The sequence below is a fragment of the Rhipicephalus sanguineus genome, chromosome 6 (assembly GCF_013339695.2).
Source record: "Rhipicephalus sanguineus isolate Rsan-2018 chromosome 6, BIME_Rsan_1.4, whole genome shotgun sequence".
NCBI lineage: Eukaryota > Metazoa > Arthropoda > Arachnida > Ixodida > Ixodidae > Rhipicephalus > Rhipicephalus sanguineus.
Window position 1 is genome coordinate 72,876,143 of NC_051181.1, and position 14,712 is coordinate 72,890,854.

The 14,712-nt window shown below is 43.8% G+C and overlaps 1 protein-coding gene across 1 annotated transcript; it reads left to right on the forward strand.

Moving 5' to 3' along the window:
- Window positions 1-2,402: 2,402 nt before the first annotated feature.
- Window positions 2,403-14,458, forward strand: LOC119397339 (3-beta-hydroxysteroid sulfotransferase). The gene is made up of 2 exons (XM_037664771.2): window positions 2,403-2,798; window positions 13,795-14,458. The coding sequence occupies exons 1-2, from the start codon at window positions 2,403-2,405 to the stop codon at window positions 14,371-14,373; spliced, it is 975 nt and encodes a 324-aa protein (XP_037520699.1). The 3' UTR covers window positions 14,374-14,458.
- The last annotated feature ends 254 nt before the right edge of the window (window positions 14,459-14,712 follow it).

Below are 14,712 nucleotides of genomic sequence, written 5' to 3' on the forward strand. Positions count from 1 at the left end.
ATTGTAGACGCTACAATGCACATGAGGTTGTTATCACTGATAAGACGCGATGCCTAGGCTCTCTTGAAAAACGAATGGCGCGAAGCGCTATGCCAGAGAATGTGGGGCAGATGGCGGCTACTTTACAAAAGCGCCGTGGAATCACACGTGTGCTGCACGAAATGGGCTGCATTCTGCCTAATGATGGCACTGGAATGCGATCACCGGTGCAGAATGTGCACTGTGCGCTCGCCTCAACTGTATGCATATTGGCTGCAAAACATGGCACCTGTTCGCACTGAAGGCTTTTGACAGGACATTCAACCGATTCAACCTCCCTTTGAATGCCTCGTAACATGACTTCATGCTAATAAAAAACACCCTTGATGTATCCCACTAACACTCATTCGCTTTACACAAGCTGTGTTATGAGTGGGGCCATAGGCCTGCTCACGGGGCGTGGGGGCTTTCCTATTTGCCTAAGAGGGGGGGGGGGCGCAAAATCTGCCCCTTCTGCCCCATCTGTCTGTCTGGCGCGGCTAAGACGCCACTCCTCCTGAAGGCGCACGCCAGAAGAAGCCTCACCCATCAGAGAAACCGACATTTTGTGCCAGAACTGTTTCAACCGCTTCAAACAGATCGCCGTAGAGTCTCTGGATGCATCTCATTCTGACGAAAATTTTGTTCCCGAACAAATTGCTGTCGAAGAGCTAGACGTATTCGTGAAGACAACAAAATATATTTTTTTCAGCGAAATTACAGGGGGTCGACGGACATGCACCGACGTTCTTCTCTGAAGACACCCAGCAAATACGTAGCCAAGCTGCTATGACAAGCTAGGTGACCACCAGCTCCGCAGTGACTCAGTCCCGCGCCACTAGCCCAAGCTGCCGAGATATTTTTTTCGCAAGTTTATCCTGCTGGTTTCAAAGTTGTACCAACGCTGACCATTCTTGTGGCCGCACCCGTGAAATCCATGCGCCGGCGCGACAGCGCCGGCGCATGGATTTCACATGGCTTACATGGTTTACGTGCCATGTGTTTCACATATAAACACATGGCACGTAAACGAAGCTACTGTGTCGAGAAGAAACGTTGGTTCATGCGTCAACGCCTGCAGGCATTAGTGATCGGGACGTTGTAAAGAAAGCGGTGTACTTACGATGAGCTCCACTTCGTAAGGAAGCTTGTTGACGCTTGTCTGTGGCAAACACTTGGCGCGTATAGTGACAGTGTCGTCCCACACAGCTGTTACATCGGACACATGTCCACTATTACAAAGCGCGGCTCCTTTGCGCACACTATCGCCGCAAAAGTAATTGTCAGGGACGCGCACAAGCGGCAAATCGCACGCGCGCACTTCCGTTATGCTTGCAGTGAAAGGAAGCGTTCGCTACGCGTCCCGCGTGCGGTTCCAACGGCCGCCGCTACGCGGCTTTCAGTGGCGCCCCTATAGGCGCTGCGCATCGCGAATAAGATGATTCTAAGATGAACGGGAAGGTTCCCAGACTTTAGGACGCGGCTTGCGCAAGGCTGCGGCTACGGGTGAAACGGACTAGTTATATAAAAATGACAAAAAGAAGCGCGCGTGGCAATATTATGATAAGCAAAGCAAACGGAGTGAATAGTAGCTTAATTAGCTAAATTTATTATTGAAAACGAATGAGTGGAGTTTAATTAGTGAAGGTAATTATATAATGATAATGAAAACAAATGAAGTAAACTCTGGCATAATTAGTGTTACTTATTAGTGAAAGTGACGGTTAGTGACAATTAATCAGTGAATTCCCATTACAGAACGTCGGACGTCGATATAAAATGCACGGTAAAAGAGCCATACCAGTTGGCTTTCGCCTTCGAGTACTCGTTGGCAAGTGCATAATGGACCCAGCCGCGTGAGCCACGCTTCGGTATCGATGGTCTAAGAAAGGACACATAACTAATTATCTCGTATGATCATACAAAAACACACATGGTTCGTATGTGTTCATACGAGATTATTGGATATGTGGCAGACGTGTCATATGAGCGCCTATGTAGTTCAACACCAAGATGTATGAATTGTTAGCCTTTAACATCGCTAGATTTGTAGCCCCTACCTGATTGGCAGCCGTAATCATAGCCCGTTCACCAGGGCCCGGTGGTCGTTTGGGGCACGTCGAACTCGAAGTACTTTCTTTTCATTTTTTTTGGCACAAGGGTGTATCATTCTGTCTGCATATTTCCTCCTTTCAAATCACTCTAATTTCATGCTCTTCAAAGTAAACCTTAAAGCAGTTTTGCCGGGAATGGTTTTTCAATTAAATATATTTTGTACATTGTAAATAATATCATCCTTGTAAAGCCAGTGTTGTTTCTTTCTCGTTCATTTCGCAGGAGCAATCACTTTTAAAGTTGCATTAAAAGCTGACGCTGCAGTCAAGATGGCTCTGAAGCGACTCCAGCCGTATGCCCAAATCATCGACGGCGAGAGAAGGTGCCCCATTGCACCGCCGGAATCCATGAGAAAGGGTCTGAAATTCGTGGCGCAGAAAGGGGACCTTTTGCAGGTGTCGTATTTCAGAAGCGGAACTAACTGGGTCCAGTACATCGTTCAACTCATCCTCAGTGGAGGCGAGCCGACAAACAACTACGAGGAGTTCCTAAGACGAGCCACCATCGTCGAATATCACCCACACATAGAGGAACACAAGACCGACGCACCACTGCGGACTCTTCGCACACACCTTCCACTGACCTTGGAAAAACTGAACCCTGAGGCGAAGTACATCTATGTGGCCCGAAACCCTTGGGATGTCTGCGTGTCGCTCTACCACTTTGTAAGCAAAACGAGTGCACCTTCAACCTTGAGGAGCACGTCACACGAGTGTTACTGCCTATAGACAATCAAAGCATAAGGATATGCGTGTCACGTATCTTGCAATTGAATCGCACGAATCTAACTGCACGGTTACAATTGGTTGCCCAAAGATCAATAGAGCAAATGTTTATAAAAAAATTAAAGAGCCCTTGCCTGATCGGGAAAAATGGGGGCAAGCGAAGCTTGGCGTGTGCGTTCCTGAAGTTCTTTCTTTCTTTCTTTCTTTCTTTCTTCTTTCTTTCTTTCTTTCTTTCTTTCTTTCTTTCTTTCTTTTTCTTTCTTTCTTTCTTTCTTTCTTTCTTTCTTTGTATCGCACTGCACAATGCCCCCTCCTAACTTTTTACTGACCCCACGCCGGGAATTGTAAATTCATCCTCGTGTTTAGCGGCACAAAACTTCAATTCCTAGAGGCAACACAGGCTACAAAGACGCTCATGCTTTTATACCCAGGCAACAATGAAATGTGGCAACGTCAAATGACAATTGCCTGCATAAGAGATGAGAATGCGATAGCAGAAACGGCTGATCACCGACAAGCCCACGATTGAGAGCGCATGAGATTTGCGAAACGGTGCATCCAACTACACACGTGACCGGCGCGCCTTCGAAGGCCGAATTTCTGTACGCCCGCCCTCACCTGGATTCTCGCGAAATCGACGAGTTACGAAAACGTCGAGTTACGAAACCTTCGTTTTAAAAATTGGCCGCGTATCTGCGTGCTTCGCTGGAAGTGTCGAAAGACGATAGAGGAGGCGGTTCGTGAGATATGGACGCCATCTGGCAATACGTCGGGAAACCGGTGGCAGCACCATATCGTCGGAAGAGGGCTTTTTTGTGCATGGCGTCGCATTTTCAGCGCACCCGCATTTTCAGTGCAGCCTAAGAAACACTACGATCTTTAGAATTACGTATCTATGTGTTTTCTAGTAAAGGAAGACACCACCTAATACTTACATATTGATGTTGTGCCTCAGATATGCGTGACATTTGCTTTTTGATCGACAATGTTCACAAGTATGAACGGCGCCACCAGTTCAACATGGCTGGGCGTTCAACAAGTGGTTAAACGTTGGCCAGCTGGCTGAACCGGGTGAGAGACAGACAAACAGAAAGACAGACAGACAGACCGAAATTTCTGCGTTTAAGTTCGCTGGTTCTCCAAGTTCTCCAAGTTCTCCAAGAAAGACTATCGTCCTAAATAACAAAATATAGGGCAGGGGGTATCTCTTTGGTAAAGCTTAGAGTGCAGCTCTTAGGCGCCCGTCCCTACGTTGAGCGGCGTTGCCGTGGCCGTCAGTGGCGTAACCGATAGACATGAACAAATAAAATTAGAAAAAGAAACCAGGATCACATGGGATTTGATCCTGGGTATTTATCTTGGGTTTTCCTGGTATATTATCCTGGGTATCCCTGCGTGGCAGTGGAGTATTCTACCACAGAGCCACGCCGTTTTTTTTTTGTTTTATTAAGCATAGTTTTCAGTTGCATGTCACAAACACACACATTCAACATATAAAATACAAACAAAACGCATAACAATGATAGTTATTTAGAAAGGTCAACCTGTCGATGATTAAAAACCGCTTAAATGGAACCAGGTCATCTAACATAGACATCCATATTGGTGGTTCTTCCTGAACTCGATGGGTTTCTCTTAAGTACATTGCATATTCGATGAAATGCTCTCTAGCGGAACGAGCTTACAGATCAGCATTTTGCGCCGCCATTCTCGTTTTGCATATGTTGTGCATGTGTACCAGCAACCCCATGTCATAGGGGAAATTTGCTGTATCTGTGAGAAGTAAGCGAATACCATAGGGAGTAACCGGTAATTCTTTCTTTCATGAGCGTTGAAGAGAGAGAGAGAAATGGTTTATTATGGCAGAAAAGCTGAGAGGTCGGCCTGAATCAATGTTCTGGCCTGCTACTCAGCAGTAGGAAAGGGGAGAGTGGTAGTATAGAGAGTGGAGAGAAGATGCGGATGATGATGATGGAAAAAAGTGGCGACGAAATAAGTCCTGAATGTCCAAAAACTATTTACAGTCGCTCGTCGAGCTCTGTATCGCGCAAAAACATGTTCAGCGCTTTCAGAATATCGCGCTGATGACATGGTGGTGGTCCCAACAGAACTTTTTCTGAAACTTGTTGCTTCGATGACAACAAGACGGCTGCCATTGAATTTCTTTGCGTGAAGTATCGTGGGCAGACGCACAGGAGGTGTTCGATAGTCTCAGGAGTGCCACACATCTCGCAATTGGGACTGTCGGCACGGCCGATAAGGTGTAGGTAACGGCGAGTGAATGCCACACCTAGTCGTAGTCGGTGAAACAAGCTTGTAATACACCTTTTCATGGTTGGTGGGATTCTAACACTCATATTTGGGTCAAGTTCGTGAAGCCGGCGGTGACGATGGCTTGGTAAAGACCAATATACTACGGTATGAGCGTTGAAGAATGTCCCATAAGAATATTGCCGATTAGCAAAGCTGGCGCTTGAAACGCATTTGCAAAAAGACCGTTGAATAATGTCCCATAAGAATATTGCCGATTAGCAAAGCTGGCGCTTGAAACGCATTTGCAAAAAGACCGTTGAATAATGTCCCATAAGAATATTGCCGATTAGCAAAGCTGGCGCTTGAAACGCATTTGCAAAAAGACCGTTGAATAATGTCCCATAAGAATATTGCCGATTAGCAAAGCTGGCGCTTGAAAACGCATTTGCAAAAAGACCGTTGAAGAATGTCCCATAAGAATATTGCCGATTAGCAAAGCTGGCGCTTGAAACGCATTTGCAAAAAGACCGTTGAAGAATGTCCCATAAGAATATTGCCGATTAGCAAAGCTGGCGCTTGAAACGCATTTGCAAAAAGACCGTTGAAGAATGTCCCATAAGAATATTGCCGATTAGCAAAGCTGGCGCTTCAAACGCATTTGCAAAAAGACCGTTGAAGAATGTCCCATAAGAATATTGCCGATTAGCAAAGCTGGCGCTTGAAACGCATTTGCAAAAAGACCGTTGAAGAATGTCCCATAAGAATATTGCCGATTAGCAAAGCTGGCGCTTGAAACGCATTTGCAAAAAGACCGTTGAAGAATGTCCCATAAGAATATTGCCGATTAGCAAAGCTGGCGCTTGAAACGCATTTGCAAAAAGACCGTTGAAGAATGTCCCATAAGAATATTGCCGATTAGCAAAGCTGGCGCTTGAAACGCATTTGCAAAAAGACCGTTGAAGAATGTCCCATAAGAATATTGCCGATTAGCAAAGCTGGCGCTTGAAACGCATTTGCAAAAAGACCGTTGAATAATGTCCCATAAGAATATTGCCGATTAGCAAAGCTGGCGCTTGAAACGCATTTGCAAAAAGACCGTTGAAGAATGTCCCATAAGAATATTGCCGATTAGCAAAGCTGGCGCTTGAAACGCATTTGCAAAAAGACCGTTGAAGAATGTCCCATAAGAATATTGCCGATTAGCAAAGCTGGCGCTTGAAACGCATTTGCAAAAAGACCGTTGAATAATGTCCCATAAGAATATTGCCGATTAGCAAAGCTGGCGCTTGAAACGCATTTGCAAAAAGACCGTTGAAGAATGTCCCATAAGAATATTGCCGATTAGCAAAGCTGGCGCTTGAAACGCATTGGCAAAAAGACCGTTGAAGAATGTCCCATAAGAATATTGCCGATTAGCAAAGCTGGCGCTTGAAACGCATTTGCAAAAAGACCGTTGAATAATGTCCCATAAGAATATTGCCGATTAGCAAAGCTGGCGCTTGAAACGCATTTGCAAAAAGACCGTTGAAGAATGTCCCATAAGAATATTGCCGATTAGCAAAGCTGGCGCTTGAAACGCATTTGCAAAAAGACCGTTGAAGAATGTCCCATAAGAATATTGCCGATTAGCAAAGCTGGCGCTTGAAACGCATTTGCAAAAAGACCGTTGAAGAATGTCCCATAAGAATATTGCCGATTAGCAAAGCTGGCGCTTGAAACGCATTTGCAAAAAGACCGTTGAAGAATGTCCCATAAGAATATTGCCGATTAGCAAAGCTGGCGCTTGAAACGCATTGGCAAAAAGACCGTTGAAGAATGTCCCATAAGAATATTGCCGATTAGCAAAGCTGGCGCTTGAAACGCATTTGCAAAAAGACCGTTGAAGAATGTCCCATAAGAATATTGCCGATTAGCAAAGCTGGCGCTTGAAACGCATTTGCAAAAAGACCGTTGAATAATGTCCCATAAGAATATTGCCGATTAGCAAAGCTGGCGCTTGAAACGCATTTGCAAAAAGACCGTTGAAGAATGTCCCATAAGAATATTGCCGATTAGCAAAGCTGGCGCTTGAAACGCATTGGCAAAAAGACCGTTGAAGAATGTCCCATAAGAATATTGCCGATTAGCAAAGCTGGCGCTTGAAACGCATTTGCAAAAAGACCGTTGAATAATGTCCCATAAGAATATTGCCGATTAGCAAAGCTGGCGCTTGAAACGCATTTGCAAAAAGACCGTTGAAGAATGTCCCATAAGAATATTGCCGATTAGCAAAGCTGGCGCTTGAAACGCATTTGCAAAAAGACCGTTGAAGAATGTCCCATAAGAATATTGCCGATTAGCAAAGCTGGCGCTTGAAACGCATTTGCAAAAAGACCGTTGAATAATGTCCCATAAGAATATTGCCGATTAGCAAAGCTGGCGCTTGAAACGCATTTGCAAAAAGACCGTTGAAGAATGTCCCATAAGAATATTGCCGATTAGCAAAGCTGGCGCTTGAAACGCATTTGCAAAAAGACCGTTGAAGAATGTCCCATAAGAATATTGCCGATTAGCAAAGCTGGCGCTTGAAACGCATTTGCAAAAAGACCGTTGAAGAATGTCCCATAAGAATATTGCCGATTAGCAAAGCTGGCGCTTGAAACGCATTTGCAAAAAGACCGTTGAAGAATGTCCCATAAGAATATTGCCGATTAGCAAAGCTGGCGCTTGAAACGCATTTGCAAAAAGACCGTTGAAGAATGTCCCATAAGAATATTGCCGATTAGCAAAGCTGGCGCTTGAAACGCATTTGCAAAAAGACCGTTGAAGAATGTCCCATAAGAATATTGCCGATTAGCAAAGCTGGCGCTTGAAAACGCATTTGCAAAAGACCGTTGAATAATGTCCCATAAGAATATTGCCGATTAGCAAAGCTGGCGCTTGAAACGCATTTGCAAAAAGACCGTTGAAGAATGTCCCATAAGAATATTGCCGATTAGCAAAGCTGGCGCTTGAAACGCATTTGCAAAAAGACCGTTGAAGAATGTCCCATAAGAATATTGCTGATTAGCAAAGCTGGCGCTTGAAACGCATTTGCAAAAAGACCGTTGAATAATGTCCATAAGAATATTGCGATTAGCAAAGCTGGCGCTTGAAACGCATTTGCAAAAAGACCGTTGAAGAATGTCCCATAAGAATATTGCCGATTAGCAAAGCTGGCGCTTGAAACGCATTTGCAAAAAGACCGTTAAAGAATGTCCCATAAGAATATTGCCGATTAGCAAAGCTGGCGCTTGAAACGCATTTGCAAAAAGACCGTTGAAGAATGTCCCATAAGAATATTGCCGATTAGCAAAGCTGGCGCTTGAAACGCATTTGCAAAAAGACCGTTGAAGAATGTCCCATAAGAATATTGCCGATTAGCAAAGCTGGCGCTTGAAACGCATTTGCAAAAAGACCGTTGAATAATGTCCCATAAGAATATTGCCGATTAGCAAAGCTGGCGCTTGAAACGCATTTGCAAAAAGACCGTTGAAGAATGTCCCATAAGAATATTGCCGATTAGCAAAGCTGGTGCTTGAAACGCATTTGCTAAAAGACCGTTGAAGAATGTCCCATAAGAATATTGCCGATTAGCAAAGCTGGCGCTTGAAACGCATTTGCAAAAAGACCGTTGAATAATGTCCCATAAGAATATTGCCGATTAGCAAAGCTGGCGCTTGAAACGCATTTGCAAAAAGACCGTTGAAGAATGTCCCATAAGAATATTGCCGATTAGCAAAGCTGGCGCTTGAAACGCATTTGCAAAAAGACCGTTGAATAATGTCCCATAAGAATATTGCCGATTAGCAAAGCTGGCGCTTGAAACGCATTTGCAAAAAGACCGTTGAATAATGTCCCATAAGAATATTGCCGATTAGCAAAGCTGGCGCTTGAAACGCATTTGCAAAAAGACCGTTGAAGAATGTCCCATAAGAATATTGCCGATTAGCAAAGCTGGCGCTTGAAACGCATTTGCAAAAAGACCGTTGAAGAATGTCCCATAAGAATATTGCCGATTAGCAAAGCTGGCGCTTGAAACGCATTTGCAAAAAGACCGTTGAAGAATGTCCATAAGAATATTGCCGATTAGCAAAGCTGGCGCTTGAAACGCATTTGCAAAAAGACCGTTGAATAATGTCCCATAAGAATATTGCCGATTAGCAAAGCTGGCGCTTGAAACGCATTTGCAAAAAGACCGTTGAAGAATGTCCCATAAGAATATTGCCGATTAGCAAAGCTGGCGCTTGAAACGCATTTGCAAAAAGACCGTTGAAGAATGTCCCATAAGAATATTGCCGATTAGCAAAGCTGGCGCTTGAAACGCATTTGCAAAAAGACCGTTGAAGAATGTCCCATAAGAATATTGCCGATTAGCAAAGCTGGCGCTTGAAACGCATTTGCAAAAGACCGTTGAATAATGTCCCATAAGAATATTGCCGATTAGCAAAGCTGGCGCTTGAAACGCATTTGCAAAAAGACCGTTGAAGAATGTCCCATAAGAATATTGCCGATTAGCAAAGCTGGCGCTTGAAACGCATTTGCAAAAAGACCGTTGAAGAATGTCCCATAAGAATATTGCCGATTAGCAAAGCTGGCGCTTGAAACGCATTTGCAAAAAGACCGTTGAATAATGTCCCATAAGAATATTGCCGATTAGCAAAGCTGGCGCTTGAAACGCATTTGCAAAAAGACCGTTGAATAATGTCCCATAAGAATATTGCCGATTAGCAAAGCTGGCGCTTGAAACGCATTTGCAAAAAGACCGTTGAATAATGTCCCATAAGAATATTGCCGATTAGCAAGCTGGCGCTTGAAACGCATTTGCAAAAAGACCGTTGAAGAATGTCCCATAAGAATATTGCCGATTAGCAAAGCTGGCGCTTGAAACGCATTTGCAAAAACACCGTTGAAGAATGTCCCATAAGAATATTGCCGATTAGCAAAGCTGGCGCTTGAAACGCATTTGCAAAAAGACCGTTGAAGAATGTCCCATAAGAATATTGCCGATTAGCAAAGCTGGCGCTTGAAACGCATTTGCAAAAAGACCGTTGAAGAATGTCCCATAAGAATATTGCCGATTAGCAAAGCTGGCGCTTGAAACGCATTTGCAAAAAGACCGTTGAAGAATGTCCCATAAGAATATTGCCGATTAGCAAAGCTGGCGCTTGAAACGCATTTGCAAAAAGACCGTTGAATAATGTCCCATAAGAATATTGCCGATTAGCAAAGCTGGCGCTTGAAACGCCTTTGCAAAAAGACCCTATACAGGCGCCATGTCGGGCAAGAAATCGCATTAACCTACGTAATACAGCGTGGCAGGAAAGTAAAATTACAACCAGTCATCACACAATGCTAACTGCGCAACGAGTGTGTGGTTTAATGCTTCCCAGCCACTGCAAAGTTCTAAGCCATAATTCTTCATCGTCAGTAGCCACAAGCAGCGTCAACAAAGTGCACATAATACCTCACAGCTGTGCGGCGAGTGCCTCACTCATCCGCATAAACACTAATAATGGCGTAGCGGGTGTTGTCCTACTTCACAAAAATATGATTTATCGCGCAGTCGATACCTTTAGGAAAGCGAAAACATCAAACGTAGTCGCCCTTGCCCCAACACGAAACTCAGCTCAGAATTCTCATTAGGGAGTATCGTCGGTGAATTTTTTCTTTGTTCTTTGTATGAGCGTTCAAAGTGTGTGTTTCTCTCCTACATTATTTCAGTATATCACTAAGTTTCACATGCCAAGATTTGTGAAACAGAATAACAAGTGACTCCGTTAACATTGTAGGTTAGTCTGTTAGCTAAATATGTAAAAACAATTCTTTAGGAAATCAGTTAAGTTGGAGGTACATTTATACAAATACAGCTTGATGCGTTCCCCAAACATGTGCTGAAATATTTCACCTGTAGATGTATTTCATGTGAGCTGAAGTTACCCATCTGTGGTTGCACTAAGTTTGAATCGTTTATCCATTTTCCTAACTACAACAGGAGTGGACCCTCTGTTTAGACAAGCTGGTTGTTTTTTTAATTTATTTATCTACTCATTCATTCATTCATTCATTCATTCATTCATTCATTCATTCATTCATTCATTCAAGTACTCACAGACACCGCTGTGGAGTATTGCGCGAGGGGTGTTACAAAATGTAAAAAGAGCAAGAATGTCGTTATACATGAATTCACTAGCATTGTCATTGATGTTAGAAAATAATTAGCATTAAACGCCACATGTTGGTTATTTCAAATTGCGAGAAATGCGTAAAATGCGCCGGTAATTCAAATTGAAACAAGTTCGCATGAAGTATCCACATGCAATACCAGATACAAAGAACTTTATTGAAAAACCTTCTGAGAGACAAAGCCTTATAGGGAAAGCGCTGGGGCGCCGCTCCCACGTGGGGACAAGTAGGCAGAGGCTGGCCACTAATGTTCATATGTAGGGTTCTTTTTTCTAAAAGAGCCAAATGCACTTTAAATGAAACTGAGAAAAACGCGCTTTTTTGCTACCGCCAATATGGTCGGGCCTGCTCGAAAAATTTTTTTGCCACTGTGTTCCTGTCCCCTAAATACCTCAAATCTATATTGCGGCTAAAATCTATTAGCCCACTATCGTCGGTATTCAGGAGTAAACTTTGTATTTGGCTCTTATAGATTGTAGCATTTCATTTGGGCGTGAATTAGCTCGTAAAAGAAGACTAAAACGATTCGAATGTACGGTATAGCAATATTTTGCGATAAAATCAAGATCATCCTTGTGCTACCTTCGGCACCGTCCTCCGTCGCGTGCTCGTAATGATGATGACTAGACTTGAAGAGCAAGTGGTCCTTCTTGGCATAAGACGCACTATTCTGGATTGTCGGCGGCGTTTTCGTGTTCCTGGCATGTATACGGAAGGCCTTGAAAAGTGCTCCAGCTCTTCTTCTTCTGAGCTCCTTTTATCCCGTGCCATTCTAATCATTTCTTCTTCTTCAGGGAATAGATCGGTGTCCAATATCTTCATTTCATATATCTTTCATTTCAAATATGCCGTCTTGGAGCGAAAGAAGAACATGATACTGTAGCGCGAAACTCGAAAGCAAATGCTAAGAGGTAAAAATAATTAGTAAAGTGGGTCTCTTACTCTTTATATTCGAGTTTTGCGCCACAACGTCATGTCTTTCAGTAAGTGTACAACTCGCCCTGGAAAAAGTTATTGTGGAACATATACACGATAGCAAAGCAGCGAGGATACAAATGAAACCGTTTGGATGATACCATGTTGGTTGTTTTGGTCAGGTATGACTACACATGGCCGCACTCCCGCCTTTACTGCGTCCGCCCTCACGCAGGCGCGAGGTTCTATGGCGTAGACTCCAAACCCGCACTTTTCTTTCCCCTACCTAACGCCACAAAATTTACCCCGGGATGTACCCTAATTCGCACTGCAAGTTTTGTTCTGTCAGGCGAGCGGACCTTAACTACATTATGTGGCAATGCAAAAGTCCCACCCCTCCCTAGAGTCTTCATAAACAATTAAGTAGTCAGGAGCTGTGGGAGGCTGCCATGCGCAGCTACAACCCCGCACTTCAGGAGGATATCCTGAGGCGGGCTGAGGTGGTAGAGGAGGCCTACCGCGAGTAGGATCCCTCACCTTCATCTCGCAGCCCCTTTCCCTTAAGATGGAATAAATAAAGTTATTTCTCTCTCTCTCTTTTGGTCACGATTTTTGACGAAGCGCCGGTTTCATGAATGTGGCGCAGTTTGAAAGAGATGCAACATTTGGCTCATTTTTAACTAGAAACAACCCTTTTGAGTTCACGTTACAATGAGGAATTGTCCCTTTTGGATTCCAGTTGTATTAGAAGTTAAAGATACTTAGGAGGGCTTTCAGCTCCCGTGAAATTTAGCACAGTTGTGGTTTCTGCATTTGGCTCTTTTTGAAAACAAACGCCAAAATTAAACTCATATTCAATATCAACAATTAAAATGTACACGTCATTCAGGTCGAAAAATTACGGGATGAACAATATTAGCTCTTGTGTCTGAATACCATTACAATATTTTATAGCCTGCGGCAGGACGGACAATTCAAACCCGTTGATTTTGCCAAATAGTCATTGAAAGCTATGTTCATTATGTAGACGCCTGGATGAACAAGAAGGAGGAGTCAAAGTGAAAAAAACGAATGCTGACTGTGAATCATTTTGTGTATGAGCAAAGTAGTGAAATGAATCGAAGTTCTAATCGATGGTTTGGTAGTGCTAATGCGACTTTTAGTGTTTCGCATACCAATATATTAGACCTTCTATGAGAAAGATGTCGTTTTGGAGAAACTTGAGAAGATTAAACATGTAGTGCCGTGATTATTAACGTAATAATTTCTTGCTTGTCATTAATCTTGGCTATCATAAGCCCCGGACGGGAATGTTGCAACAATGCCTTTTCCACTGATAACACTTTTTAGATATTTTTCCTCTTGGCCAATGGCCAGGGCGACAAACCATCCGCGTCATTACAGTATGAGATGGCCTTGAGCGGCGGATATGAACACTGACATTGAATCCAACCCGACACTGCGCCTGAAACCACCAGGCCTAGTCACACTAGCACCATAAAACACACTAACAGAGAGAAAGTTTTTGAAAGAACGTTTTTCTTTGAACTCTTATAACTTTCAGGTGACTTCGCTTAGCTGCTATCGCTTTCAAGACGGCACATTCGACGATCTCCTGGAGGCATTCTTGACTGAATACCTTCATTGCGGCTGTTACTTCGAACACCTGGTGGCCGGTTACTCGATCAAGGACGAGCCCAACGTTCTGTTTCTCACCTACGAAGAGCTGCATAGAGACATACAGGAAGTGGTGCTTCGCGTCGCCAGCTTCATCGGCGAGCCTTACTTGAAAGCCCTAATGGAAAATGGAGCGGAAGGGCACAAGCTGTTGGACGTTATCATCAAAAACAGCAGTGTGGAGAGCATGAGAAAGGCTATGGTCTTCAACTTCAGCGGGCACTCTTTGCCAGAGGTAGACAAGCACTTTAAGAACCTTGATATCACTACAACTTCAGATTTTGAAGGAGACAACAAAAGCTATAATTTTGTGAGAAACGGTAAGATGGGAGTATGGAAGCAGCACTTCTCTCCCGAGCAGCTGCGACGTATGGAAGCCGCCATTAGAGCAAAGACGACTGGTTCTAGCGTTATGGACCTTTGGAGTGACATACGCGCAGAGGCTTTACGGATGAGCCGAGCTTAACTGTATGGCGGAATCATTCGCACACCTGTAAAATGGAACAGCGTGACATTTTTCATCATGTGGTGAAGAACGGCACGTTGTTCGCTCTAAAAGGATACGTACATTTTCTGATATAGATAGAGGTAGTGGTGTTGTTCAGCTGTGATGTATAAGCACGGTGGCGGATATGAATTGCCTTCTGATAGCTGAGTATCATTTCAATGTAGGCCGAATTCTTCATTGTTTTTTACAGGGCCACGAAGCAGTCTGACACAATCTACCGTAATTCTACTAGTGGAGCTGTAAACAACTAGGCTGAAACCATACAAGTACCGGGCGAGGACACCATATGTCCTGACC

Bases quoted from the DNA above. Each gene is read 5' to 3' on its own strand.
- LOC119397339 (XM_037664771.2), top strand. From the start codon at position 2,403: ATGGCTCTGAAGCGACTCCAGCCGTATGCCCAAATCATCGACGGCGAG. The intron at 2,799-13,794 runs GTAAGCAAAACG...TATAACTTTCAG, and splicing joins GCGTGTCGCTCTACCACTTT to GTGACTTCGCTTAGCTGCTA.